Here is a 27,774-nt window from a genome sequence, read left to right on the forward strand (position 1 = left end):
AACTGTTATTCCTGTTCCTCATATCTTTGCCTGAAAGCCCTTTAATTTCGAAATTATAGTAACTCGGAGGGAAGGGGGTTGCATTTTTTTCACTTCAAGGGAGGCTCCTGTTGGGGTTCCTCCCCCTCTGGTGTGGGGTCCGGTGGGAGGGGACCCTGGAGTAGAGGCATGGTCTACAGGGTTTCCCTACTCCCTGGTCGATTCAATTCCCCATTGGTTGTTTTGTGTTCCCCTGGGTGGGGAGGACTCTGGTGGTCCTGTGATTGCGGAGTTCTTCGGCAGGACCTCGGCCATGTGGCTGGAGAATAAAGATCTCTAAAACATCTATCAAGAATCGCTCCCTATTTCTTTCCACGGGCCTCGTTGTCTGATGAATGTTGCAGGAGACCCCACTGCAACAGGCTCCTGCCTTCCTTGGCAGACACCTGTCTTTCAAACCAAAGACACCAGCCAAAACCCACAAACCATATACCTGAAGAGTAGACCACACAACAGCCAGAGGAGAAGGAGGAGAAGTAATGGCCTGGTGAAGTACTTCAGAAAGTATTTATTCTCACTGCTTTTTTAGAAACTTCAGACTGAATTTCTGTTCTTTTTCATGGTGCCTTGCTACTCAGGGCTTGTACTGTGATATCCGACAGCTGGTCCAATTTATCAAGGAGGCTCATGGGAATGTATTTCGGAGAGTGGCACTCAGTGCTCTCTTGGACAGTGCTGAGAAGTTAATACCAGGTAAAAAGACAGAGGAAACAGAGCAAGACCCAAAACCTTCTGGGAGCAAAAGGTAGGTATGAGGAGGGAGAAGGTAAATGATTGACTTGCATATGAATCTATGACTATCTATGCTGAACACAAATGTAGGAAATCCAAGGGCTTCTTTTATCTTTATAGCAGGTCAGTTCTTGATGTACAAGCTTCTGCTGTGGCAGTATCCTCCTTTAAAATTTAGTGAGCTGAGACTGCAATACATTTGCAGAGAAAAACATTGGCAGTCTCATAAAAGAGGCATAAGAGAACAGTGCAATGGAAACACTGGGATAAGGAAAGGTTAAGAGAACTAAGAAGCATAGTGTCACTCCCAAAACACTCTGTGGATGTATTTTTTAATATGCATCACATCATTTGGGATGTATACCTGTTTTTCTGACAGGTAAACCCTGGTATGTGAAATGAGTCCAAGAAGAGATCTAATGCTGACATGTTTCTTTATCAATAAGGAATTTCCTCTGGTGCTTTGAGGAATTTGTCTTATTAAAATGTTGGGAAGAAGGATTAAGAAAGTTGAAAAAGTCCTGAAAACTTTGGCTTTGCTGCTAAGAGCTGATGCCTTTTTTGAGAATAATATGTATATAGAGACAGAAAGTTGCTAAGGAGAGGGTACGTCTCTAAAACTGCTTTGCAGGTTTCCATATCCAGTTCTATGCGATGACCGTAAGAGATGGGCCATCCATTTCCTTTGGCTCATGATTTATCTTGTCTGTATAGATCTGAGGTGGGAAGTGTCATCATTGACAAAGGCCAGTCCTCAGCTGCCCCTGATGAATGCCGGAGTTATGTCTCAAGCCGCCCAATGCAAACTCCAGAACAGTAAGTAAATACTGAATTGTTCAACGTGTTAGTGCCAGCAGCTTCCTTCTGGGGTTAGTACCAATGCACAGGACAGCAAAGACTTACCTGTTTGGATTGTACAACAAACTGTTGAGTATCTACACAGGAGCTACTGCAAACAACCAGGTAATGCCTGTTTTCAGTGCTGCCAACTGGACCCATCCTGGTTTTGATAGGGAAACAGCAGAGATTTTCAAATGACAGTGCACTAGATTTGTCAGTATCGCATACCATACTACCAGAGCAGTGAATAGCATGTTAATTCTTCAGAGATTTAACCACAACTGTTCTCCAAGCTTTATTTGTACTCCCGGGGGATGATCCTATTAATTTTCAACTTCCAAGTTGTTGCTAAGGGTGATTAATGCTTCAGTGAAAGCCAGCCCATTCCTGAATTGCATTGGGCACATAGTCTCCAAAGATTGCTGTAATTTCCTATTCAGCACAGGGAATCAGCCTGCTGTTGGCATTGTACACCTGAAATCTCTTATGTCCGAAGAATTCTGCCATTTACTGTTGAATTAAACTTAAACAATACTCTTAAGAATTTTAGAAGATTCTACAAATGGCCATGGGTCCCTAAGTAATTTTGGGCAAGTTATTTAACTCCTCTGAATACGTGTCTGTCTTGTTAAAGAGCTTTGAGATGTGCTGCATGAAGACATTTTTTTGCACAAGGGCCCAGAGCTCCACATCACATATTGTCCTGCCTTAACTGAGCCTGCAAAATCTCACTGTGTCTGAGACAGCTAGGACAGCACAAAACCTTTTACTGCTCTGCAGGATTGCAGCAAGTTGTTCCTCTCTGAGCCCTGCCATAACCAAGGGAGAATATACTAAAAAATACTGTCCCAATTCCATTACTTAATGAGCAGGTTCACAAATGGCTGTCATGATGTCCTAAAGCTTTCTGGTACAAATACTTGTAGAAAGTACTAATGTGGTCTTATAAATATGGTTCATTTTGACATAAAGCTTGTTTACTTTCATGTGTAGAAACTAAAAATTGGAATCACCTGTTCAGTGGATGTTACGAATGGAGAGGAGGGCTTAAACAAGTTCTGCCTTTGACTCAGATTTCTGGTAGTAAATCTTTTTAGGGGTAGCCTGCACCTCAGACTGCTCTCACTTTTCAGGTTCTTAATAATGGCCAATTAGGTCTATTACAGAATGAATTATTTATTTAATAGACACACTTTTAACAGCCATAAAACTTTAACAGATTACTTACTACACAGGATAAACAAAAGAAACCCTACTAGAAGATAAACAATTCAGTACACTATCATAATAATGTGCCTATATTACAGCCAGCAAAGAAATAGTATAGATTAGGATTCAGTGCATCTTACCATCCAATTTCTTAGAGGGCATACATAAAAAACCTTTTGCTCTCTGTTTCCAGAAAGGTAACCATGAAGATGCATCCAAACTTCAGGGAGGAGCAATACACGTTTCCATGAAGTGTGTGTGAGACTTCTGCCTCCATGAAAATTTGTGTAGCTTTTATAGCTTTAAAGTAAAGTGCCTCTCAGTCAATGATTCCTGGCTTCTCTCTCTACGTCTCACTCTCAAGGCGAGGGATGTTCACGGTCAGCTGGGGAGGTGTCATCTCTTTGGTGCCAGAGATAACTCCCTTTCAGGCATCTGTCCGGCCTGGGTTATCTCACCCATATGCACTAGCTGATAGACAGAGAAGATAAGCTTACTGTGGTAGAGGGGCAGGGGGGAAAGGTCGTGCCAGAGTGGACAAGCTTCTACGGGTAGAAAAGATGGTTATTTTGTGTCTTTAACAAGTCTTTTACTGAGTATGTTGTCAACCTTGACTCTGTCCCACTAAGAAGAGTATGTTTGGAATTCAAAATGAAACAACTTCAAGTAATAGAGAGCTTAGGAGCAGGCTGCAGAAAGGAGGTCTCGTTTCCCTGAACATTTCAATTTCACTGAAATGCAGCTCATGCTTTACATACATTCTATTCCAGTGATGAGCAAATCCAAGGGGCCAATCTGGGACGTAAGGACTTCTGGCGAAAGATGTTTAAGTCACAAAGTGCAGCAAGTGATACCAGTAGTCAATCTGAGCAGGACACATCTGAGTGCACAACTGCTCACTCTGGAACCACCGCAGACAGGCGCTCCCGCTCTCGCTCCCGACGAATCTCCCTTCGAAAAAAACTCAAACTTCCCATAGGTAAATGTATGTCTCTTTCTATTCAATATACATATTGCATGCGCAGGGAAGTACAGCTAGATATATCTGTCTTAAGAAATATTGCAGCACAGTTCCTTATTGTTCATCTATTCTCCCCAAAGAAGCTGTGATTTGCTGCTGTCTCCACTTTACAGATGTGGAACTGAGGTAAAGGGAAATGTAAGAAATTTGCCAAAGGTATCAGGGGATATTTTTGTCAAAATAGATTATTGAAAATTTCCTCCCAAAGTAGCAGGCTAGTACTGTAATCTCACAGGCACTGTTACTGCCTGTACAAGAGAAATAGTCCAAATTAACATTTTTTAAACAGAGAATATATCCATTCCAATTCCCAAGACCCAGCCTTGCATGGTAGTTAATACACATAACATGAAAACATTACCTTCTGCTTTTCTCCCATTTCCCCAAGCCTTAGTATGGCCACTAAGGAGAAATATACTGCAATTGCTAAGAAATAGATTCTTCTAGAAAGAATTTTTAAATTTGTCCTGAGCAACTTATTCTGTAACAGGGAATTGGCTGAAGCGCTCCTCCCTCTCTGGTCTGGCTGATGGAGTGGAAGATCTCCTAGATATCAGCTCTGTTGACCGTCTCTCTTTCATCAGGCAGAGCTCCAAGGTAAATGTGTCAGGCTGGATTACAGAGAGCTTGAAAAGGAAGGATCTGGATGGTTTTAGCTGCACATGGGAATATTTTCTTCAATATGGACTTTGCAGCTAAGGAGACTGTCACAGAAATCTCCAGAGCAGAGCCATGGGAATTTGACACTGGTCTTTTTTACCTCATGGTGAAGACTAGGTTAAACTTACACTGTACTGGTCAGTCTGCTCTGGTGCACTGAGAGGAAAGTGCAGGCTCTGTCAACACACTTAAGCTTAATTGTTGTTCACATTTCTTCTTCCTTCTTTGTCCTTTCACAGCTTCTCAAGAAAGATCAATCCTTTAAGCAGAAAGCTTAAAAGATGAAGTGCTTCAGCGTATGTAAATCAGTGCAGACCCACTTGTGTTACTATGTTGACCCTTACAGCCCTTCTGTAGATGTTTGTGTCTAACCAGTGAGACCAACACCTCATGCTATGGCATAGACTGACCAGCCCCTCTGTCCCTGCACAGGTGAAGTTTACCAGCGCAGTGAAGCTGTCTGAAGGAGGGGGGCCAGGAGGAGGCCTGGAAAACGGGAGAGATGAAGAGGAGAATTTCTTCAAGCGTCTTGGTAAATGGCGCACCTGCCGAAGACACCCATCCAAGCTTCATCACACAGAAGAAAAAGATGGTTAGAAATCAGGGTTCTCGTCTCCTTTTTTCTTTCTTTTTATCATTTTTAAAATATCTTTCTTTCTGTATTTTACCCCATTCCCTTTTTTCCTGCTTTCTTCATGGATTTTGTCTCCACTGTAGCCTTCTTCAATTTTTTAGTCTTTGTAAATGTTTTCTTTCACTTCCTTCATTCTTTTATTTTGATTTAGAAAAAAGCTCTGGTAAATTTTTTTCTAAAAAAATCAGACTATCCAAATAAATTATAAAATACAATATTTGGGCTTTTAAAATCAAATTACATCTGGTCAATACACTTGAAAAATTAATGCTTGCTTCAAAGCACTTATTCAGTTCAAAATTAGGGTGTAAATCTTATGTTGTCTAATACAACAATGGGTGTTCCATCCATTTTATTGTTTAGTTTTGTTTTTTCAATTTATAACTATTTGACAGTTTTAGCAAAGATCAGCACAGAAATGGAAAACCCTGCACAAACCTTGTTATAATTATCTCTTTTCTTCTGTGTTTGCATGTCTAATCTCTGCATACCATTCGTAAGGGATGCTGTCCCTTTTTCTTAGCACACGACATAAGAATAAAAACACTCCTTTTGTTTCCACAGAAGTGTATTTAATTGCTATGTATTTTCAAAGTCAGCAATGTCTGAAAAATGCCTTTATGAGTAATACAAAATCATGGTATAATCTGTTTTAAAATATCATGCAGTCATTGACATGCTCATGTCCTCAGCTCAAAGCACATCCTTCTTGTCAGGGAGACAACCTTGTATCTTGAAGTTCTGTCACATTTTTTTTAAGACAACAGAACCAGATTCCCAAAAACACACAAAAAGGACTAAATGTTCTTTTTTAGCATGATTTCTGTAGCTTTACAATATGCTACATTTTCTGGCATTGTATTTGGTTTTCTTCTGACATTACACTTCGACATTGCATTGTGTGTATTTTGCCATCACTTGTTCCAGGCCTGCAGTGTAATGCATGTAAGGCATTTCTCAGGCAAGTGATACTTGCAAAATATGAGCATATCTTGTTACTGCAAACTGGTCATTATCTGCCACTGGTGAACGGTGGTGCTTTTTTTTAGCTCCTAGATGAAAAGTATTGTTCCTTTGGGAGAGTTCAGCTACCTTGTTGAAGTCTGGTAGCATTCTCTAGCAATGGAAGGAATTAGTTTCTTTATCTGCTGCTTTGTGCTGAAGTAGGTATGAAATACTTTCACCATATTTCCTCCCAGCTCTCACTGGTTAAACATGACTGAGGGGCAGTGAAATCTTTACAGACTGCCACAGCTCTTTCTGCAGTGCACCTGTGAGATGAACTTCATATTTTGTTGTAGGAAATTATTGTTTTTATCTTCCTAATACAGGGGTAATAAAAGTTTGTAAGGCCAAGTGTGACAGTTAAGGAAGTTATATCACTGTATCTACAAGGATCTCTGGTATGCAATGAAAGCCACGTAGCTTTAGCAAAACTATTAGAATAGTTGTACCTGCCCTGTGTATGTCTGTGCTTGCATGTGCACAGTGATATCAACATGAGGCCTGTTCATGGTGGGACAGTTTATAACTCAGTAGAACAGCAACAGTACACCAAGCCTTCAAATTTCCAGTGTTTCTCTATCTTCCATACAGATGATAAGGTTGTCTGTGCTTAACAAGAAAAGAATAAAAGCCTTTTAATGGTGGATTGGCATACTGTTAAATCCCTCAAGGTCTGATCCTAAAGCATTAAATTGGAACTTCTCACTGCCTTCTCATTTTTGTCATTCATGGTGCTGTGCTATTACTTTGCTCATGCTTTTTCCTGGTGGTGTTTCTTCTTGTGTTTTTGGGTTTTTTAACAGTAGACCAAATTAAAGAGAAAATGAATAAAGAAGAAATAAATTACATTAAAAAATTATAAAATGTAGAGTAATTTGTGACATCATTTATGAACTAATCTTCATTGTGATTTTTTCATCTAGAACACTGGAAATTCTGTGTTATGTATGTAAGCATACATATATATGTGTATCTGTATGTGTGCATATGTATGCATATATGTACACATAAATATATACACATTCATGTGTAAAAATATTTATTTTAATGATCTTTTTATCTATACTAAGAGCAAAGCCTATAGAAATATATACATTTACTGTGCATTTACATGAGATCCGTAATGTTCCTTTGGGTACTTACTGAAGACACTGTGAGTGACCACAGAAGTAGTCAGGGCGTTCAAGTCACAGCAGCTCAAACTTGCTCTGAGGAATGAGCCCATAATCTCAGAGGGAGCAACTGTGGAGCAGGAGCTTGGGCATCTTCCTGTGTTAGGACATGGTCTTTGCTCTTTGGATGAGAACTTCTGAAGGCCTGAGTCACATAAATTAGGTCAGGGAGGGCTGCCCTGATCACAGCAAGGCTATTCCAGGATGGGCATAGCAAGGGGCAGTCACCAGCTGCCTTTAAAGGATTGTCTTGTAAAGCTTCAACAAAATGCAAGGTATGCCACTGAGCTCAGATGGACAAAAGCTCTGCTAGCTCTTTATAGTGCGGGTAGGGACATGCGTTAGGCAAGTTTCTGTTCTTTATCTCATACAGGCACAGCCTTAACAGGGCCCTGAACAGGAAACATTTGTACCTCAAATGAGTTAGTGTTACGACAGTCATAGCAGGAAAGCTCAGATAAGATATAAAGGCTATAAGGAAACAGAAGGACTTGGAGGAATGTTTGTGATTGCTCGCATATGTAAGTGTTCTACCTGTTTTTTCTACTTTGTTTGATCCATTTCAATGGAATATTTTCCCAACATAGGGACATTTTGTTTGCTGGTAGCTAGGTACAGCTTCACTGGAGAGAAAAAAGCCAAGGAATTTCTAAAGTCTCTTGAAATTTGATACACCTCTGTCTTCAAGGGAAAATTGAAGATCTACATTGTCATTTTCTGTTGTGACTTTTTTGGGGCACATAAGTGCTTTCCAAATAATTTAGGGAGTGCATGCTGAAAATAACTTTTGAGTTTCAGCCATTCTTCTTTCCTGAAGAAGTCAAGAAGTGCTGTAGAGTTGATGTTTTTAATCTTGTCTTTCAAATAATCCATGTTTAAAGCCAATTTTGAATTCTCCACTCAGTGTTCTCCAGTGCTTTATCCTGCAGTATTCTGTAAACTGTCGTACTTTCAGATGTAAACAGGGAGAGTATTATGGGCAAAGCCAAAAAGCCCAGAAGCTGACTATCCCTTTTTTTGACCTTCCACTTTGGCCTTGGAAGTGCTTTCCTTATTTCTAATCTGTGTCTTTTTACCATTCTCTCATCTCTGGGTAACAACTGCATAATGATCTTCTGCATTATATGTGCTAATTGGGATTAGTTGATTTATGATGTGGACTCTATACATAGAGTTTAAAATTGTCCCTGAAGTGGGATGCCAGCTTCATTTTTGAACAGAACTATTAGAGATTCTTCCATCCCAAAGAGTACAAGACACTTCAAGGGAGAGTGGCTGGAATGATGATACCTAGGATTTGAGGCCAGCCCATCTTTCCTCTTTACTCTTATGGTAATTGCAGATGTGTGCTTGAAAAAAGGACAGTGCTTAATTTCCACATAGACTACACATTCACTACTGATTTTTCTGTCCTAGTAAATGATTTATTACATAATTGATCCGTGAGGAATAAGGGTTATGCATGCTTCACTTTAAAGAAAACTTAAAGGCAATAGAGGAGTAAGGTAGGAGATTATTAAGGAAAAAAAGACTGTAAAGAAGATGATCTGTGTTAAAGAGGTGGGGAGGAAGGACAACAGCCTAGTTCACCTGTGTTGGAGGAGGTCCTGGGCTTCCACACTGAGTATGAGGGAAATGGCATGAGGGAAATGGGCAGACCAATACCAGAATCTGACTTGCTGTATATCTGTTTCATTAAAGTCATGGATATTGTAAAAATGCACCTATCTTCAAGATAACACAAGGAAAGAAAGGGATTTACACTGAGATTGTACTCATCAAGGTTTTTGTTCCCCATTTTTTACTGGTGAGAGACTGTGTTCCCTTCTCCCTACCCCTCCCTGCATCCCCTCTGTACTCTCTACCTCTTTAGGCTGCCATAGCTTTGATGATCACTTGACCTCCAACCAAGAAGGAGGAAAATCCAAGAATGTTGTCAACCTGGGAGCAATCCGCCAAGGCATGAAGCGCTTTCAGTTTCTGCTGAACTGCTGTGAACCAGGCACTATCCCCGATGCCTCCATTTTGGCAGCAGCTCTAGATCTTGTAAGTCATTATTGGTCTGTTGTTACCTGCTGAGACCATGCGAATACATGGAGGTCCACCGTCATTCACTAATGCTCTTCGTGTCCCACAGAAAGAATGCAAAGCATCACAGCAATGCCAGCTGGTGGTGCTGGTATTAGCTGGAGCTTTAGCATCTGTGACTGGATGAGTTTGCAGACAAAATAGATCCTTTGTTATAATGTAACTCTCCATAACTATATTTTTGCCAGTGCAAAGCTTGTATTGTTGACTTCATACTTTGCTCACAGGCACTCTGCTCCTAGTGTCAATATACAGAATAAGGATTGAAGATTGGATAACTACTCGGAGAGGCACAGGAATTCCACTCACGAGTTCTGACAGAGTTATAATTACAATTAGGCAACACTGAACTATTAAAAATTAACATCTTAGAGTGTGCATGCTTTTAAATGTAGGTTTTGCAGATTTGCCAATGCAAATCAAAGTGAAACAATTGAATCCCTTCTTCTTGACATTATGTATCTCCTTCCTTCTTATCCTTGCAGCTGTGATTTTTAACAATCTTTTCTAAAGCTGTGGCCTTCAGCCTGTGATTCATATCCCAGTGGGGTCTGTGAGGTCTTTATGTGACAACCAAGGAGTATGACAAATGCAACTATGAAAAACCAGCCAAATAGTAGCAATTTCTTTGCATGCTGCTTTTCTACTTCCTTCCGTAAGTGTTTGGCTGTGTGCAAGCTGAAAAAAGATTAAAAGCCACTGCCCTCAGAGCATCCACATGCACTCTATCCCTTTTCTTCCCACTTTGCACCACACACCCATGTGTCTGTTGTGCTATTTGTGCTCGAATTCAGTTTTTTCTCAGTGCTGGCGATGTCAGGCTCGTGGACTCTCACTTCCTGCTAGCACTGGGCCCTGACCTTTGCTGCATTGCCTGTTCTATGGCTGTAGGGATGTTATGCTCTGCGCACCACTCCTTTGTATCTCCATCTTAACCTTGCATGCCTGGTTGGCAGATTCAAGCACGTCTGCATTAGTTTTGTCCTGGAGTTGTTGTTGTCAGTTCCCACATAGCTCTATGGTTTGGAGTAGTCCTCATCCATCTTCCAACAGACACATTTTATTCACTATTTCCCATGCTTCCTGCCAGAGCTTGTTGTTGCTCTGGCTGAAAGCTGTCGATGCAGTAGCTGATACGAGTAGTCTGTCTCATGGTTTCACAGTCAGAGGTGGCTCTTACAAGTCAGGGTTGCAGTGAGCTCAGAAGGTGGCTTGTAACCTGCTGTGTGTGCGGCACGCAACTTCAAGACTTCCAGGCTGCCATCCCGTTGCAAATTCTAAACTAATAGGGTTAGTAAGGTGTAAGGTGTATGGGCAGGAAAGAGTTCATTCCTAGCAGGTTTGTCACCAGGATCCTTCTGAAGATGCACCACTCTGTGTTCTAATAAATCAGATAATAAAAGAGGGATTTGGCAATTATGTTCCTATTGCCTGTAAATGTCTTACTTAATTTTTAAATTTCCCAAATGCCTAAGTTACAGACCAGCTTACTCTGTGCCCATGCATGAAGTCAGCTGGAAACTAACAGTCAGAGTGAACTGTTTGAAGATGTCTGTCTTCCTGAGCTGACTTTTACAAACTAAAGTGTCAATGTCTCTCCATTCCACTGAATGATGCAGACGATTTCAGTATTAGAATTTCTAAAACATCTACACATAAAGATGAAGGAAGCCTTTCCCTAATTATGGACTTGGAAGATTCCAAGTACCTGTTTAGCTGGCATTTTGTCTGCAAAGTATTGGAGATATATAGAAGTTAGGCAGTCCCATGCAGTGTCTATTTTAAAAGATGACAGCCTGTCACCACACTGTACTGGTTAATGGCAACGAAAAATTCCCACAATAAATGTCAGTAGAGTACACCCAAAAGGAAGCATTATGGTTTTTTTAACTTCTGTTTCCAGGCTTTTGAAGTAATAGTTTGACTCAGGCCTGATGCAAATGAAAAGCTTCTTCTTAAGTAATTTTATCCAGCCTAGTTGCTAAGGCAGCCTTTTAAAAATGAAAGGCAAACAGCTCCAGTTTCAGTTCTTCAATAGTCTTTATGATTATGCTCTTTCATGCAGATTTGCAAAATTTTATTCTTACAACTTTGAAATCTTTGATCAGCCTGGATGTTTGTACCCGTTTGCCACAATGATTAAAGAAATTAGACCAGTGAAACAAATGCTGCATCCTTATGGAGCTAATAATTGTTTGTATATTAAAATGAGTGCTGCCTTAGGTTTAGCAGCTAGGCAGTTAACGCATTTTCCTAGAAGGAGCATCCATCCTTGACTAAATTTTTAAAACTACAATAAAAATATACTGTGCAAATATGCAGTGATAATTGATATATTGCAGCCAGTTTCATCTTTATGTCCCCAGCTTAAATCCTGACTTTGCAATAATAAAATTGATTTACTTTGGGATGTTTCAGTCTATGCTTAAGTTCGTGCTGAGAGTTTTAATAAACTGCTGTCTATGATTGTGTAATGATATTACCTAAAGTACCTCATTAGACTAATGTAAATAACTCAGATACCAGCTTTTCTTTGACCAATATAACAGTGTGTGACACCTGTCAGCATTACATTTCTCCAATAATGTGTGTGAGTTCATTTGTTTTAATGTGTAAATCTTTTATCCTTGTTTAAATGCAATAGCTGTACTGTTTTCTGGTAGGATTGTGTTTGAGATGACCTGCTAAGTATTGGGACAGCAGAAGGAAAGTCTAAACTGCAAGAATACTTTTCAATATCCTGACTCCCTGTCACCCTGGATCTTTTGTCACACAGGCTCTATTGTTTCCATGTCCCTGTTTCTATGGCAGAAATATTTTTCTGTAGAAGTGCTTATGATTGGGAAGAAAATCAGAGATTGCTACAAACAGGTCCCCTGAGTAAAAGACTGGGAACAGAAACAAAGAACTGTGTCACGGATTGTACTTGACATCAGATATAATCAGAGAGGTCTGAACTAATTGAAACAGGCAATTTTCCAATACACTAGTTTATAATTCACTTGCAACCTGTCTTCGTATACCTGCTAAGAAAACTTTCATGTCAGACTTAATTTTGCTTAGACAAAGCAGAGCTATCCAGTCAGCATCTTTTGACAGTACTCAAATTTACTTTGGCATCTCTTAGAAGTATATTGATAATTTGTACCTTTCTTTTCTGTCTCAAAGAGACCAGAGGAAATGAATTTTTGATCAAAGTGGCATGTGGACTTAAAGAAAGGACTCAAGGAAAATTACCACTGGTTGATTAACATTGTAAAAGTCATTGTTCTTGAAAACAAAACTGGACATAAATTCTCTGTAGTCAGAAATCTCTGCAGAATCATGTTTACATTAACAATAATGTGATGTTGTGAAATTCCAAATCCATTGAAATTTGGTTCCTTCCACTCAGGTCATTTGCTGTTTGGAACAAATGGGGCAATCTTTTGAAAAAAAAATCAATGGAATGACTTGAATTGTTAACCAGTTGGTGAATTCATGTCAATTTATACAGTACAAGAACAATTTTCAAGGAGCAAAACAATATAGTAGGTCTAATGTTAAAACTGGACTTGTGAACACTTGCATAGGCACAGACAGACTTGTGAGAGTATTGCTGCTGTGTCCGGTTTTGACAGTGACCATGAAAACTTGTGTTCTTTTCAGCTACACGTCACCTGCCTGATTCATTTCTCTCCATTTGTGATGTGTTTCTCTGTTGTTTGAGTCCATCTCTGTCCATTCTGTCACATCTTCATCTTTCTCTTGCTGCTGCTGCTTCAGGTTTCTCAGAGCCTCAGGTAAGTAATCACAGGGAGCTTGTGTACTATGATGTTCAGAAAGTCCTTCATGCAGGTAGTCTTTTTCAGTGATTTTTAAATAATACAGTGATTTTTAATTAATCCTGTTCATCCTCGTTGCCCCCCATCCTACATATCCTCCTTTAACTGTGGTAGTTGCATGCTTTCATAACATTTACAACATGTGGTTTTACAGGATTCCAGTATGCTAAGAAATTTTGACTTTAAGATTGGTGAACTAAACCAGTAGTAGAGTAAGGCTGGGACTTTATCTCTTCACGTATGTCTCCATGGTTAAGGTTTTACTTTGTGAGAATAAAAGAATAAAATCTTTACCTACTCTGTGTTCCATATTGCATGTGATCAATAAGTAGTTTGTAATGTTTTTCCAGGTGCTAGATATTAGTTTTGTTTCTGATTCTTAGCGAGTGTCTTCCCTCAGATTTCTGCCTTCCTCATCAGAGCATCACAGCAGCTTAAATCTTCCTATTCAAGAGAATTGCTAATAGATCGCCTTTTTTCCCCAATTTTTGTACAAACGTGACCAAAAGCTGCAAATGGATGTTGTGTCAATAATTTCTTAAATCAAACTTTAGGAGCACTGGTCCAAAATTTCTTGCTTTCAATTTATGATTAAAACACTGTTGGGCTCTATTTAATAATGTTCAACAGACCATCTTACAGGGTCTTAGGGCCTGTTTATTATTTATAGATCACATTGACAAGTCCTTCTTTATATGTAGATGCTGATATGCTTAAATAATTTCATTAAAGCTGTCAGCATCTAAAAGTGTGTAATACATGTTTGTGCTCTGTGAAATCACTGTTAGTGAACCTTTTAAAGCAAGCCGGTAAACTGTAGGCATTGTTGTGTTCTTAGTTTTCAAACTGCTGGCCACAGGAGTTTTGGTTGTGAAAATTTCAGGAAGAAAAGGGAAAATTAAATGAAGATTAGGAAAATGATTTGCTTTTTAGTCACTTTCTATGTCTGTAAGGATGTTATTTTGGCAGTTGTAGACTGCTGGGGAAAAAGCTACACCTGAACCTACCCTTTAGGAAACAAAATTACTGTGTCCATTTTTGAACATTTTAGAAAGTTTCAAGAGCATTCTTTATTGGTCTAACATGTATGCTTCTGGGTGATTTAATACAAAGTAAGGTGCACTCTGTATAATTTCTACCATTAAAATGATTCTTTCAAGCCAGGAATGGGAGGATTTTCCTCTGGAAACTAGTCAGTCCTTTCAAAACTCAGCTGCCGGTTATCTCAGTAATAAATGGTCTGATGCTTTTTAAAGCCATTGAAATTCAGCCATTGAAATTTTGTTGACTTATGCCAGAGTAATACATTTCTGTATCCACAGATATTTATTATAACCACAAAACAGCGCTTTTCCTAGTTTTAACAAACCACCATTAATGCTTTCACCCCCAAGTTTCACAAGCAGGACCTAAAGTGACAAATGCTGACATTTGCTCCTGCAATATTTGCAGCCTTAGTAACAAAGGTGAAACTAAAACTTGACATGTTTATACCGTAACAGTGTTAGATGCATGCTTCTGCTTTTGCAGTTAGATGGTTTCTGAAGGAGAACATTACAGAGGGGAATAATGTTCTTTTTAAGTTTATATTGTGTTTCTTTCTGCCCCTCTAGTGTTTGGACTAAGCAAGACTGTTCAGTCTTTATGAGCTTGGTTTTAGTGGCTCAAGAGATGAGACTTACACAGAGACTCTGGTGTCAGCTTTTTATGAAGAGATTGGTCACACTGTGTGACTTCTTGGCAAGTTTGCAAAGCAATTTTTTAGAGTGCAGAATACTCTAATGTTCAGGGAGTTTTTCCAAAGCATTTTTGCTTTTAAGGTTATTTTTTGCAAACTTTTCAGGAAGCTCCTGTAGTGGCGCGAGCAGCCCTGTTCCTTGAGTGTGCACGCTTTGTTCACCGCTGTAATCGTGGCAACTGGCCTGAGTGGATGAAGGGCCACCATGTGAACATTACCAAGAAAGGCCTGTCCCGTGGCCGTTCTCCTATTGTGGGCAACAAAAGGAACCAGAAGCTGCAGTGGAATGCAGCTAAGCTCTTCTACCAGTGGGGAGATGTAAGTGTTTTTTTCTATTCTACTTACATTAAAAAATATGGCAAAATGTAAAGGTAATTGCATCCTATACAGAATTTCAGTTCTTGTAAGATGGGGACTCAGAAGCCTCCCTTCGAACTTGCACTTCACAGCGTGCCAGGATCACCCCTTCTCCTAAAAAGGGTTGCGCTTTGAAGCTGGCTAAGCACCAAGCAACCACAAAAAAAACATCTACTTATTTTCCTCTGCTATAACTGAGCAGAGGAGGAGGAATTGATAACTTCATTTTTCATGAGTTAAGGATTATTGAAAAAAGCCCACTGTATGGAAAAAGAGGTTCAAAACTTAACCAGTATAAAGATTTATTATTACCAGAATTCAAAGTAAAAAGTGTATTGAGAACCAAAGCAAATCTTCAGAACACTTTTTTTTCCCGGTCCCTCCCTCTTTCCACCAACCATGCAAGGAAACAAAACACGGGGTTTTGGTCAGTATTTCACGTCTTAAAAATCTTTCTTTAGTATGCTTAAGGAGAAGAGTTTCTTCTGCTGTGCCATGGGATCCTTCCCATGGGAGATAGTACTCTGCAAACATTTCTAGCATGATTTTAACTTCCACAGGCAGCAGTCCCACCCGAACCTGCTGCACGTGAGTCCCTCCCACGGGCCAAGCAGTTTTCCCACAGTTGCCTAGCGCGGGTCATTTTAGATCATGGGGTTTAGTCTTTTAAGGATGAGCTGTTTTAGTTTGGAAATGAAGGCTCTCTTCCTCTATCTCTAAAAGCAAGGATCATCTCTCTCTGTTCAAGTTCCTCACTAGATTATAGCTTTTCAGTATCCACGTTCTCCAGCGTGAGCACTCTTTTTCACGGGCTGCACGTGGATCTTTGCACCCCGCATGCACCTCATGAATTACAGGGAAACAGTTTGTTGTATTATAGTCCTCACCACAGCTTGCAGGAGAATCTCAGCTCCAGTGCCCTGAGCATCTGCTCCCTCTCTTTTTTTCACTGGCCTCAATGCTGCCGTGTTGGTTTTCCTCACGTGTTCTCACTTTTCCTTCTTCTCTGACTCGGAAGAAATTTGGTGTCTGTAAGTTGCATCGGGGAATTGCTCACCATGTGGCTAACTGCTGGGCCCATGGTCCCTGCCAGCCCCTGCTGCATGGGCCTCTCCAGTACTGCACGGGCGGCTCTGGCCTCAGGAGGGCTCCAGCCGCACGGTCCCGGCCTTGGAAGGGCCCCGGCCGTGTGGGCAACAGCGGCCGCCACTGGGATGGGCCCCGATACCCACCTCCCCACCCGTCGGGAGTAGAAAGAGAACTTCCCGCAGTTATTCCTCTCTTAAATATGTCATGACAGAGGCGTTACCGACTTCTCTAATTGGGCTAGTAACCTGCCCATTGTCAGAGCCTTCAGCTATTGGCTCTGTGCCGGACATGGAAGTTTTGAGCAGCTTTTCTCCCGCCCCTACCAAAAACCAGGCTGTGTTAAACCAACAAGCTTTGTTAGGACGTGTTCTCTCAAGGATGTGTTTGGTCCATTCTCCTTTTTCCAGCACTTGTCATATGTGAATGCCTAAGGAAGCATGGAAATGCGGTGTGTGATACTACTGTCTATTTTTCTTGCTTCCAAATATACTTAGTCTAGCGCTCCTTGAAGTAGGTGTGGTGCTGTATACTTGGTAATGGGTTTCTCTTTTGCATACTTATTTAATTCCTCTTTGCACCCTTACAGACTATTAGCACTTATTATTCTTTGGCAAGGAATTCTACACAGCTACTATGAGTCATGCAAAGAATTGTCTCTTTTTGTTTGGAGCTTGAATACTTCAAATTTTATTTGATTGTGATCTCTTACCATACAGGAACGAGGCAATTGCCATATCTGGCCTTGTCAACACCACTTGCAATTTCCTTGTAAACCCCCTATGATGTAATTGCTGAACGTCTGACACATACACAGGTCATTTCTCACAACTCAAATTAGTGGGAGAAGTTCCTTTGATCAGTTACTGATATCTTTCTGGAAATGAGCTTTGTGGTTCTCACCTCTTCTAAAAACCAGTGATTTTTACAATGAGCATCATGATTCCCATCATCCCCACTCTTCCCCCTGAAAAACAGAAAACATAAAATCCAATGCTTATGGGAATTTTAAAATCTTGTGTTCCACATTTCTGACCTGTATTCTTGTAGGTTAAATGAACACGTGCTTCTCAGTGGACCACATTGTAGGGAACCTCAAAATAAAGCTGACCATATCAATATATTCCCACCACAGAATGGGCCGGGGAAGAATCCAACTTGGGTCTGAGAACCAAAGCTTAGTATCTTCATAGATCTCCTCCTTCCATTTCTAAAGCTAACTCAGAAAATGCTACCTGGTCATCCTACTCTCTGGTAAGGTCTCAAACACAGGAGATTATTTTAATAACAGCACGAATACCAAAGTTCCTTCAAAAAGCAAATAGGGTGAAGGTATTTGCTTCTATATTGCATGAAGTCACTGCCTTAGCCTGACTCCTTTGAGATCTTGCTTTAAGTGGAGAGCATAGGATTACACACTGAATTTTTGCATGCTTTCAGACAGCCAGGACTATCCATCTCTGTTGGTAGATGCTATGCTTCTAGACATTCCTTTTTCTCAGATTCTAAAAAATGAAAACAAGCAAGACGGTAACTGTTAGAAGCCAGTTATATTCCCCCTCAGCTATAATTTTTAGTAACTGATATACTTGACCTGGAAAAAGTCCAGGGAGGTTTTCTTTTCATAATGTCTGATTCAAGGTCATAAGAAAGGAGCCAGGGAAATCTGATCATAGGCAACTTAGCATAATTGCCTTCCCCTTAACTTTAATAACATCATAAGACTTATCTGGATGCATTCTCCATTCTAAGACTAGTGTGTGTTTGCTGCTGCTTAGGACCATTTTAGAAGGGAAAAGCCTTACATTTACATAACTGTAAGGCAGGATAAGATTTGGAGGGTAGTTTTAGACGGTGAAGTTTTTCCTTGTCCTGCAAGGTGTCTTGCTACTTGTTCATATTTCTGATTCTTTACACTGAAGGCCAGAAAAATTTATTTAACCACAACATTACTGGCCCCTCAAAAGACTCAAGCTCTGACACTGGCCTGCACCTAGCACTACTCCTTTATATGGAATGTGAAGCAAGGCCGGTCCTCTGGCACTGTTTTTTGTTTTTCCTCCCAGTATATCTTTCAGATGAAACTGGCTGCAATGATGAGCAGCAACCACCAGTCAAGCCTGGAAGGCTAGGCATCTGAAATCTCCTCAGGCAGCTCCTTTTTTGGCTCTGACAAGATTCCAATCAGACAGTCTGAATTATAAGGAGAACTGGCTTCCTGTGGCTGAAGCAGAGGCACCTGCTTTAGAAGACACTGCTGTTTCTCTGTTAAATCTTGGACAATAAGAAAAGAAAAGAATATCTTAACAAAGCGTAAAGAATATTCACAAAATACACTGAATGTGCTGAGGCTGTTTTCTGTGTTTTTTTATTCCAGTAAATAAGGCTGGAAATTTTTGCTTATTATGGATTCTTGCTTGTGGATTCTTGCTTATGGATTCACTGCTCACTAATTGTGATATACAGTGCTATTGTCAAAGTTTAGTCAGACCAAGAAAGGAGGTAAATCTTTTTTTCTACAGCAACTCCTTTAATTTGGCCTCCCTAATAGCCATCAGAGAATCACAGTTGTGAACCCTTTCCACAGAATGTGAGACTTGGACTGCCCATAGCAGTGATAAACCTTTTAAATCAAAAGACCTGACTTGTTCTGCTGTCTTTTGAAATAATGAAATGTTAAATCTATTCTGATCAGGTTAGTCTGTCACTTTCTTTGACTGCTTCTGTTAAGAGGACTTTTGGTTTTGCTTCTCTATTTGCTAGAAACCAAAAATTCAGAAAATACATTTCAGGAATTCAGTATCTATTAGATGGGCAGCTGTGGGATTATGTCTTATTGCTTTAAGATTAAGGTGGACTACACAGCATAAAAAATATGTGATAAACTACTGTTTTATGGACAGGCATGCAGAATATTTCTTTCTTTAAATGCCTGAAATATGAAAGGAGAAAAATTGTGAGACATGTGCAGTTCCTTTAGCAATGTACAGGCTCAGAGATAGCTGAGATTTACAAATATTTGAATCAGCATGCAAACTACAACTGTATCACTTATTTTCTTTATGCAAAGTAGTCTACCCTTTCCCCTGTTGTTAGATTTCAGAGGAAGTGTTTAAAAAGAACAGTTATACTAAGTGTCCATTTGTATATTTCTGTGTAACTTCAGCCACAGCAGGAATATTATACAGTGCTGGCATGACCATCAGTTCTGACCTGTAAAATATTCAGAAAAAATCCTTTGTATCTTTGTCTAAAACTATCCCATACCCAAAAAGGCCAAATGGCCAGTTCTGATTAAAACTCTGTAATTTAAAACACCTTTTCCCTCACAAAGTCATGATATCACAGGATAAAATTTTACATACTTATCTGTGTTCTACTCATGTATGTGCAGCAAAGAAAATCAAGAATATTCTTAAGAGCTCCCAAGTGTCTTAGCAGGAAAGGAATTTCCTTGCTAACACACCCCTACCTGTAGTTTGCTGACAACACCATGAAAGCTGTTTACATGCTGATAGTGATGCTGGCAAACAGCCACAATAAACAATTTTAGAAAATGTCAGATGGAAATCTGACTGACTGTGCTCTTTCCACGGAGCCTCTGTACACCATTACCCCTGCACCTTCCCAGCTTCTGTAAGCATACTCCCAGCTCATTTTTGGAAAGTGCATCAGGGAGTTTTTCCTTTAAAGATGGAAGCAGGCTTTCCCATGGGCATTTAACAGTTTTGTGGAGGAAATAAAGACTGTTACTGTGTTCCTAAATCACAGCATAGTTTCTTAAGCAGAAGACCTACATTCTCAGTGGAAAGACTTAGAAAAATCTGGAATAAAGGAACAAAGGAACAAAGAAAAATGGAAGAAATTAATACTGAATAATGACCTAATCTCTTTCTGCTTGTCATGTGCCAGTTTGGGGGGTTTATTGTTTTACTAAATCTACAAAAATTTTTCATCCTGAAATTTGACACTGTTTGCAAATTTTTGTTGAAAAAAGGGGAAAATAAATTATGATGTTGATAGCAATTACTCTCCACTTCAGACAATAAAAATAAAGCCAGGACATTCTGATTGGGCTGAAATTATCACCTCCTTGTGCTTCTCTTTCTCCATCTGCAGGCAATTGGTATCCGCCTCAATGAGCTGTGCCACGCTGAGAGCGAGAGCCCTGCCAACTTGCTTGGCCTCATTTATGATGAGGAGACCAAAAGGCGCCTGAGAAAGGAGGATGAGGAAGAAGACTTTTTAGATGACAGTAAGGAGACTCCCTTTACTACAAGAACCCCCGCTTGTAAGAACCTTTGCTTTAGGAGCACTTAATATTTATTCTCTTTTCATTTTCTTGCCACCCAGCTTTATATCCCTGTCCCTCACTTTCACCCCAGATTCCTCCCTGGTTTTTTTGTGCCTGGATGTAAAACGTGTGTAGCAGTACTGAGATACTTGGATGGAAAAGGGAAGGGGAAACCAGGCAGTGAGCTGCAATTCCTGTACACAGAAACTGCAGTTGCAAGCAGAGTAATAATTTATTTCTTGAGCCTTTCTGTCACCTGCGTGTCAAAACCGGTTCAGGCTCCAGTCCGCACAGTTACTTCTGCCAAAATATTTGTGTAATATCAGCTGCTTTTCCATTTCTGAACAGTGACAAGTCTACTCATGTGACATGAATTAGCACAGCTCTGCTAAAGGCTTTTAAATCTTGACTTCAGTATAGTGCCTGATTTTCAGGCAGAAATAAAAAAAAGGCATCATTAAAAATCTGTATAACAACCAGATGATGAAACCACACACATTTGTGCCTGTGTGTACCTAAGGGTAGAAGAGCTGTGACAGATCACTGAGTCTGAAAGTCCGTATAGGCATGCAACTTTTAGCAGACCCACAGCAAAAACTGTGAACCATAATACATTGTCAAAACACATCCTGTTGTAGGTGTACATGAAGGTGGTAACAAACATTATGTGCTCTTTAGACACCATTTGTGTATACGTGTGCTGTAATTTACTGGTGCTTTTCTACGTGTACTGTTGTTCCCCATTGGATGTAGTGCACAGACACTGTTTATCTTCTGCTTTCTCTTCCCGTGGTTCTGGATTTGTTCTTATAACTGCATAAAGGCCAGCTTTGGAGTAGAGAGATGCTGGCAGGAAGAGTGACATGGCATTTATAAGAAATGAGCTTAAGAGAAGGTCTTGGCTCAAAGCTAGACCTTCCCATATGCCACTGTGTGGTGTGCCAGTGCTGGCAGCTACAGAAGCATGGGTGGCTGTTCTGGATATTTGATTGTCCCTTTAGGGGATATAGCCAAAGCAGGAGGAGGTTGCATACTAAAGAGTCCTTCTCCTGCACCACAAATGAACAACTGCGTTCTCATGACTGAGTTACAGAATAGGCTTTCTTTTCCCTGTTCAGCCACTCATACCAGGCACTCAAGGGCATGTGGAGCTGCTTTGAAAAGATGCCCTGAGACAAGAAAATGAAGATCAGGTTCTGGTCTAGAAAGCCATCTAAATGCTGGAGTGCTCTCCTGAAAAAAAAAGTGTCTGAAAATAGCTGATCAGCATCCTTGCTACTGTAGGAGTTTCCAAAAGCTGCCTTATATGCTGTAGAAAGTAGAACGCGAAGCATCAAATATGCAGTTGGATTTTCTATTATACTCCATGTCTCATTTGCATTTGATATTTCAGATTATTTTAATCTTAACAAAGTCACAATTCATTACTGGCGATGTGTACAGGGGATCTGGCAAGCATCACAGAATTAATCTGGTTTTATCTGATCCCTGCAGTGTCTTCTCACTTGTTTGGTTCAGTCTTTTTCTTTGCAAAAGCAATTAGATCATACATGAGAAAAGCAAGTAAAAATACTAATCTCTCTGAAGTGTATGTAAATGCTAATATCAGGAATAACTAAAAAAAGGGGTGTGATTAGTTGTTGTCACAATTAACTTTTTAATTTGCTTTTTTTGCTGTTCATTATCCTAAAAAGTACTTTTCAAATTGATCAAGCACTGAAGAATCCTTCATACTTCTAAGCTTTGAATTATATCAGATGGGTTAAAAAGGGTATGGTTTTAAATCTGATTATTTAGACTCAGCTGATACAAAACTTCAAGTATTTTAATAATCCCTCTTCCCTTTCCCTCTTAGTTTTAGGTTAAGCATTTGAATGTAAAATTTGATTAAGTAGTTTGATTTTTCCCCTTGATTATATACCACATGGATTCCTTGTACAATTATAGAAGCCTGACTTCAAAGGAGGCTATATTTTCCAGTAATCAGGGTAGTAATTAATAATAATAGGAAAAGAATTAACAGCTAGTCATAACTCCATGTATTTTGAGACTATTTTCAATATTTGAAAGTGGCTCTTTTCCACAACTGCGAAAGATTTGACTGAATGCAAAACTGAACAGGGGAAGAAGGGTATCTACTTCTTAACCTGTATTACCCTTAATTGAGGTGTATACAAAATGTCATAAGCTTGTAGTTAGTTTAGTAGGTACTTCAGCATAATCCTCTATAATATACACTATAGTCAACTATCGTGTTACTTCAATGTAATGCAATATTGTAATATAATATAATGCAATATAAATGTTAGTATTATTGTATGTGCTGGTAAATACGTGGTTTGGTATTTAATTGATTCTGTTTCTTTTAGTGTAGGAAAAGTAGCACAGAAGTGTGTGGTTTCCTTTCTTCAGTGTAGCTTCCATCGTGCACCATATGTGAAAATATGTCCATCGCCTCTCGATTCCAGGTCTTGTATTAACTCCTTGTTCATGATAGAAATATTCTTTCCTAGGCACTGTGAATCCTACCAAATGCTGTTGTCCTTTTGCACTAAAAATGGCGGCCTGTCAGCTTCTCCTGGAGATAACCACATTCCTGAGAGAGACCTTCCCCTACATGCCCAGACCACGGACCGAGCCTCTTGTGGTAAGTGGACCACACACACACTGGAGAGGGCTTTTCCCACAGAATCACTGGATTCCAGGTCCTGACAAGAGGTAGGGTGGGGTAAAAACTCCAGTGGATCTCTGCAGGGAGAAAGGAGCCATTGTGTGGTGAATAGAAGATGGTCAGGGTACATGAAATGGGTTGATTAAGAAGGTAAGACTGTGTATGCACAACATGTGCTGCTGGAAGTTCAAGAAAGTTTCCAAATAGAGAAGAGAAATTGAGAAACCAAGGGTGGGGGACTTGGGAAGTGTGGGAGGCAGACTACAGGAAGTGACAAGCTCACATGCTCATTAGCTGAATAGCAGGGCCAGTGGTCAGGGATCGGAACAAGGCAGTTAGGGGAAGGGAACATAATGGTTTATAGAGAATTTTCCAGTGCATTAAAACTGCAGATTTTTGTTTTGGGTTAGACCACAAGAATTGCAGGGTGAATAGGAAGGAAGGGAAGAGGTAGTGACCAAGAGGCAAAGAAAGAAAAAAATCTCCATGAGACCCAGAGAGACACAGGCAAATCCTGGCGTAAACAGTAAGCTAAACAACTGATTAGGTGACAAATAATGCTATGAGTAGCAGAACCCATGAAAACTGATTTATAGTGATTCATTTTTGTGTGGATTTTCTTATTTCTAATACTGTGGTTTAACATTACTTAGCCTGTTGTTTCAAAAAATACACATGCACACAGATCTTTTGACAAATTGAGTTGAAGGTGACCATCAGCTTCAGAGGTGGTTAGCATGGAATGAGATGAGAATTGAATGGCTGACATGGTTTCAGCTTTTAAGATAAATTTCTTTAAGAAATCAGGATTAAAATTATAAAGAAAACATGAGAACTTAGATTTCCATGAAGGATATTGCCCTACTATCCAGTTTTTTGTTAATGACAGATCAAATTTTAGTGATGTCAATTATGCTTGAAAGGCTGATTTATCTGGGTATTATTGTAATTTGGTTCTGAAAATGATTCCAAAGACTGTAGACCTGTGATGAAGTGGCTCAGCCCCAAGGTATGCAAGACGAACAATTTTAAAAAGCAATAAATTCAGCAAAATCCTACTTAAACACATTGTTGATACTCTTTCAACACAATAAATGACTGCATCTAAAAGCAGGATAATACGATGGTTTAGAATTCATGTCATTAAGTAGTTAGGCTTGGAACTAAGAATATGTTGGTTAATGAAAGTCAACAGAAATTAGTACTTTTGTGTGAGATAGAAGTGTAACTGCTTAATCCCTTTCCAGACTTGTATATGGGAGACAAGGAGGAGGAATTATTCTGTGATCTATAGGTGAAAGAAACTGTAAGGTCACATGCAAGAGTCCGTAAGTTAAAATGACCATAGAGTGCTGCTTCTAACTTTGTACAGGAGAAAAAAAAGAGGAAACAACAATCCAGATTAAAATATTAAGTCTGTATTTTTGGAGTGATGCTTCCTTTCCAAGAAAAAAAGGTACATAATGTTATGATCCATATAGCTGGAATTTCAGTAGAGCAAATCTCACTTCCATTTGGTGTTTGTAGGCATACTTCTTCCATAGATAGGAGCACAGCCTTGGAAGCCTTGAAGAACTGAAACATTTGCAACTAAACTAGCTTTGATGAACTAGTTTGACTACCAAGAGAGCATGCCAAGGCTATGGGTCGAATGAGGTAGACAGTCCTGACTGAAGTTCCACCCAAAGCCTTTTACTGATGATGGAACAGATACAAGTTCATTTTGCTCATGGCTGGAGACAGTCTAAACCCACCTGGGTGTATTCTTGTGTCACCTACTCTGAGTGACCCTTACTTGGCAGGGTGGTTAGACTAGATGATCTCCAGAGGTCCCTTCCAATCCTAATAATTCTTTGATTCTGTGATTTATGTTTCCCTTCCTGAGCCTGCAGCCAGTGTTAATGCACTGGGGAATGTTAACCAGCAATGTGTGTTAGCACCTGGTAACTCTTCCATCCTGGCAGGTGGCTCAGCCTGCTGCAAAGCCAAAGAGCAGTTGGCTTATGTGTGATTAAATAAACCCTATCTGAAGCAGTTCTTCCTGAAGCTTCTCTAGCTGCAGTGGGAGCTCATACTGCTGGCACATCTGTGTGGTCTACAGGATCTGGAGAGCTGCAGGCTGCGTCTGGACCCTGAGATGGACCGACACAGGTATGAGAGAAAGATCAGCTTTGCTGGGGTTCTGGATGAAAATGAAGATTCAAAGGATTCCCTACACAGCAGCAGCCACACCCTCAAATCTGAGGCTGGCTTCGAGGAGAAAAAAGGTTTGTCAGCACAATCAGGCTTTTGTAGTCTCAGGGCTTGTGAAGTGGCGCTTGATTTTGTGTTTTCATTTGCACAGACTGTTAAAAAGCAGGCAGCCATGGAGTCATGTGGCTTTAAATAATTTCTGATACTTCTGGCCTTCAGGGTTACATATAATGAATGTGAGAAGCAAAGATGTTAAATTTTATAAAACAGTGCTATGACTGAAATCGATTGAAAGCTTTGCACTCTTGCAAAAAAGAAGCAATCCTCTTTTGAAACTGTCTCTAAGTGGGATGCAGAGAGAAGCATCACTATTTGATTCATTGTAAAAATAAAGATCAAAAGTGGTGTTATTTGTTTTTTTTCTGGTCACAGCTTTTCATTTAGGGGAGATCACAGATAAAAGGGAAAATTGGTATTTTTCTGTGGAAAATCTGTATCAGTTTGGAAGTCATGGCATCACAAAAAATTAGTGTAATTGGTCTCTTGAATTCTTTGCTACCACATGAAAAATACATGGCTTTTGATGGCTAGCAGATTGATGTTACCAACATATCATGTACTGTACAAGCAAACTCCAAGCTCACTGTGTTTGCTGAGAATAGCAGATCGTTTCCATTTTTGAGCCATCTCATGCGAGACTCACCTTATATCTGATGGTACAAGTGTTGCAATACAATATAGTCATCATGTGTATTTGCAATTAGAGACTAAACGTCCAGATACCTTCCTCTGGATGACCTGCTAACAAGTTACCTAGAAATATTTACATTCTGTCTCATAGTAGTAATTTACAGATGCAGGTATTTGAATGATAATTTTGATGATTGCTTGAAAAGGATAAATGTTTAATGATTGTTTCACAACAGTGGGGTCTGTGGCTGGTTTTCCTCTAGGAACTGTAATGTCTATTAATGATTCGGAGGAGAATTTATTGACTTGTAGGTGCTTTGGGTAAAGTTTGTGTTGTCTTCAGCTGTGACCTTGCCACAGTTACTGGAGAAAATATTAGAAATTATTCCAAGACTTGCATGGTATAAAATTTTCTCCAAAACTTTGTGTCCGGTGGGCCAGTTACTTCTGTGCAGACAGATGGGAACCCACTTAAGTAAGGTGAGCTGGATAAATTGATCCTCAACCTTATTTTGTCTACTCTTGGTGTATTAGCAGCCCAGAAAAACACAGCCTTATCGTCTATCTGATAGTCTAAGATGTGTGGAATAAGATGTCTCTACCTATTTAGATGAGGAAAAGTTTGGGTTTGGTGTTGGGTTTGTTTTGAGGATAGTTATAACAATTGCTTGAAACATTTTTAAGCTTTTCAGGGAGCAGTCCCACTCACTGGGCTGCTACCTGAGTGGGAGAATACCTTCAAGCATGCAGTCCTGCTGGAAACTGCTGGTGGAAAGTCTCTAACTATCCTGTTTTTGTTAGAGGCAATGCTGACATAGCTTTTCCTTTGCATGTTACTGTGCTACAGGTGTCATATATTTTTGCAAAGATAGTATTAACTTTCTGCATCCTTTTCTTGGTTAAACTACATATTTCTGCAGTTTTATTTGGGTTTTCTTTCCATTATCCCTTTTCCCTAAGCTGTCATATAGTTTTCCTTTACTAAAGCTGCCTCTTTACTGCGTTTTAGACATGGGGAAAGTGACTATGGTAGAAAGGTTGAATCCTAATATACCTTAGCAAAAATGTAATTCCCCTATTTTAGAAGCCAAATAAATGCAAGATAATGCTGTATTTTAAAATTACAAAAATTAGTTTCTTTTCTCTGGCCACAACATATCCTTCTGGAAATCCACCTAGGCCAAACACTACAGATGCAGAGGCATCTTTCATAATCTACACTTTTCTAGAGAAGAAAACATTGTTGTGTAATTGTAACTAAATTTTGATTGCCTGTAGTGAGAGGTTTCTTTATCTCAAACACTTTGATGAGTGCTAATCTGTTTCCCTTCATTTTTCCGGACTGTTAAAAACTTTGCTCTCATTGCTCCCCCCAGGCATGGCTTAGCAGCTATCCAAAAGCCACGGGTTTACTGTATAGAATCTGCTCCAGGTAGGTCTGAAATACAGACACTACAGCTAGGTAGATGCAGGCTCTCAGATGATCATATGTACTCCTTGGGTGCCAAAATGGGATTCTGC

General features: G+C 39.8%; 1 protein-coding gene across 3 annotated transcripts in view; it reads left to right on the top strand.

The window, feature by feature from the left end:
* Positions 1 to 27,774, top strand: part of LOC138113511 (protein unc-80 homolog) — a 142,297-nt gene that overhangs the window by 41,984 nt on the left and 72,539 nt on the right. For 2 of the 3 annotated variants that reach the window (XM_069021868.1, XM_069021869.1), the window contains exons 17-26: positions 618 to 784; positions 1,486 to 1,587; positions 3,591 to 3,805; positions 4,332 to 4,438; positions 4,934 to 5,033; positions 9,186 to 9,358; positions 15,068 to 15,280; positions 20,525 to 20,660; positions 23,213 to 23,346; positions 25,472 to 25,637. In XM_069021868.1, the coding sequence (XP_068877969.1) occupies positions 618 to 784; positions 1,486 to 1,587; positions 3,591 to 3,805; positions 4,332 to 4,438; positions 4,934 to 5,033; positions 9,186 to 9,358; positions 15,068 to 15,280; positions 20,525 to 20,660; positions 23,213 to 23,346; positions 25,472 to 25,637 (1,513 nt within the window). The remainder of the gene's footprint in view (positions 1 to 617; positions 785 to 1,485; positions 1,588 to 3,590; positions 3,806 to 4,331; positions 4,439 to 4,933; positions 5,034 to 9,185; positions 9,359 to 15,067; positions 15,281 to 20,524; positions 20,661 to 23,212; positions 23,347 to 25,471; positions 25,638 to 27,774) is intronic. The other variant, XM_069021867.1, reaches the window with a different exon arrangement.

This window comes from Aphelocoma coerulescens, chromosome 7, assembly GCF_041296385.1.
Source record: "Aphelocoma coerulescens isolate FSJ_1873_10779 chromosome 7, UR_Acoe_1.0, whole genome shotgun sequence".
NCBI lineage: Eukaryota > Metazoa > Chordata > Aves > Passeriformes > Corvidae > Aphelocoma > Aphelocoma coerulescens.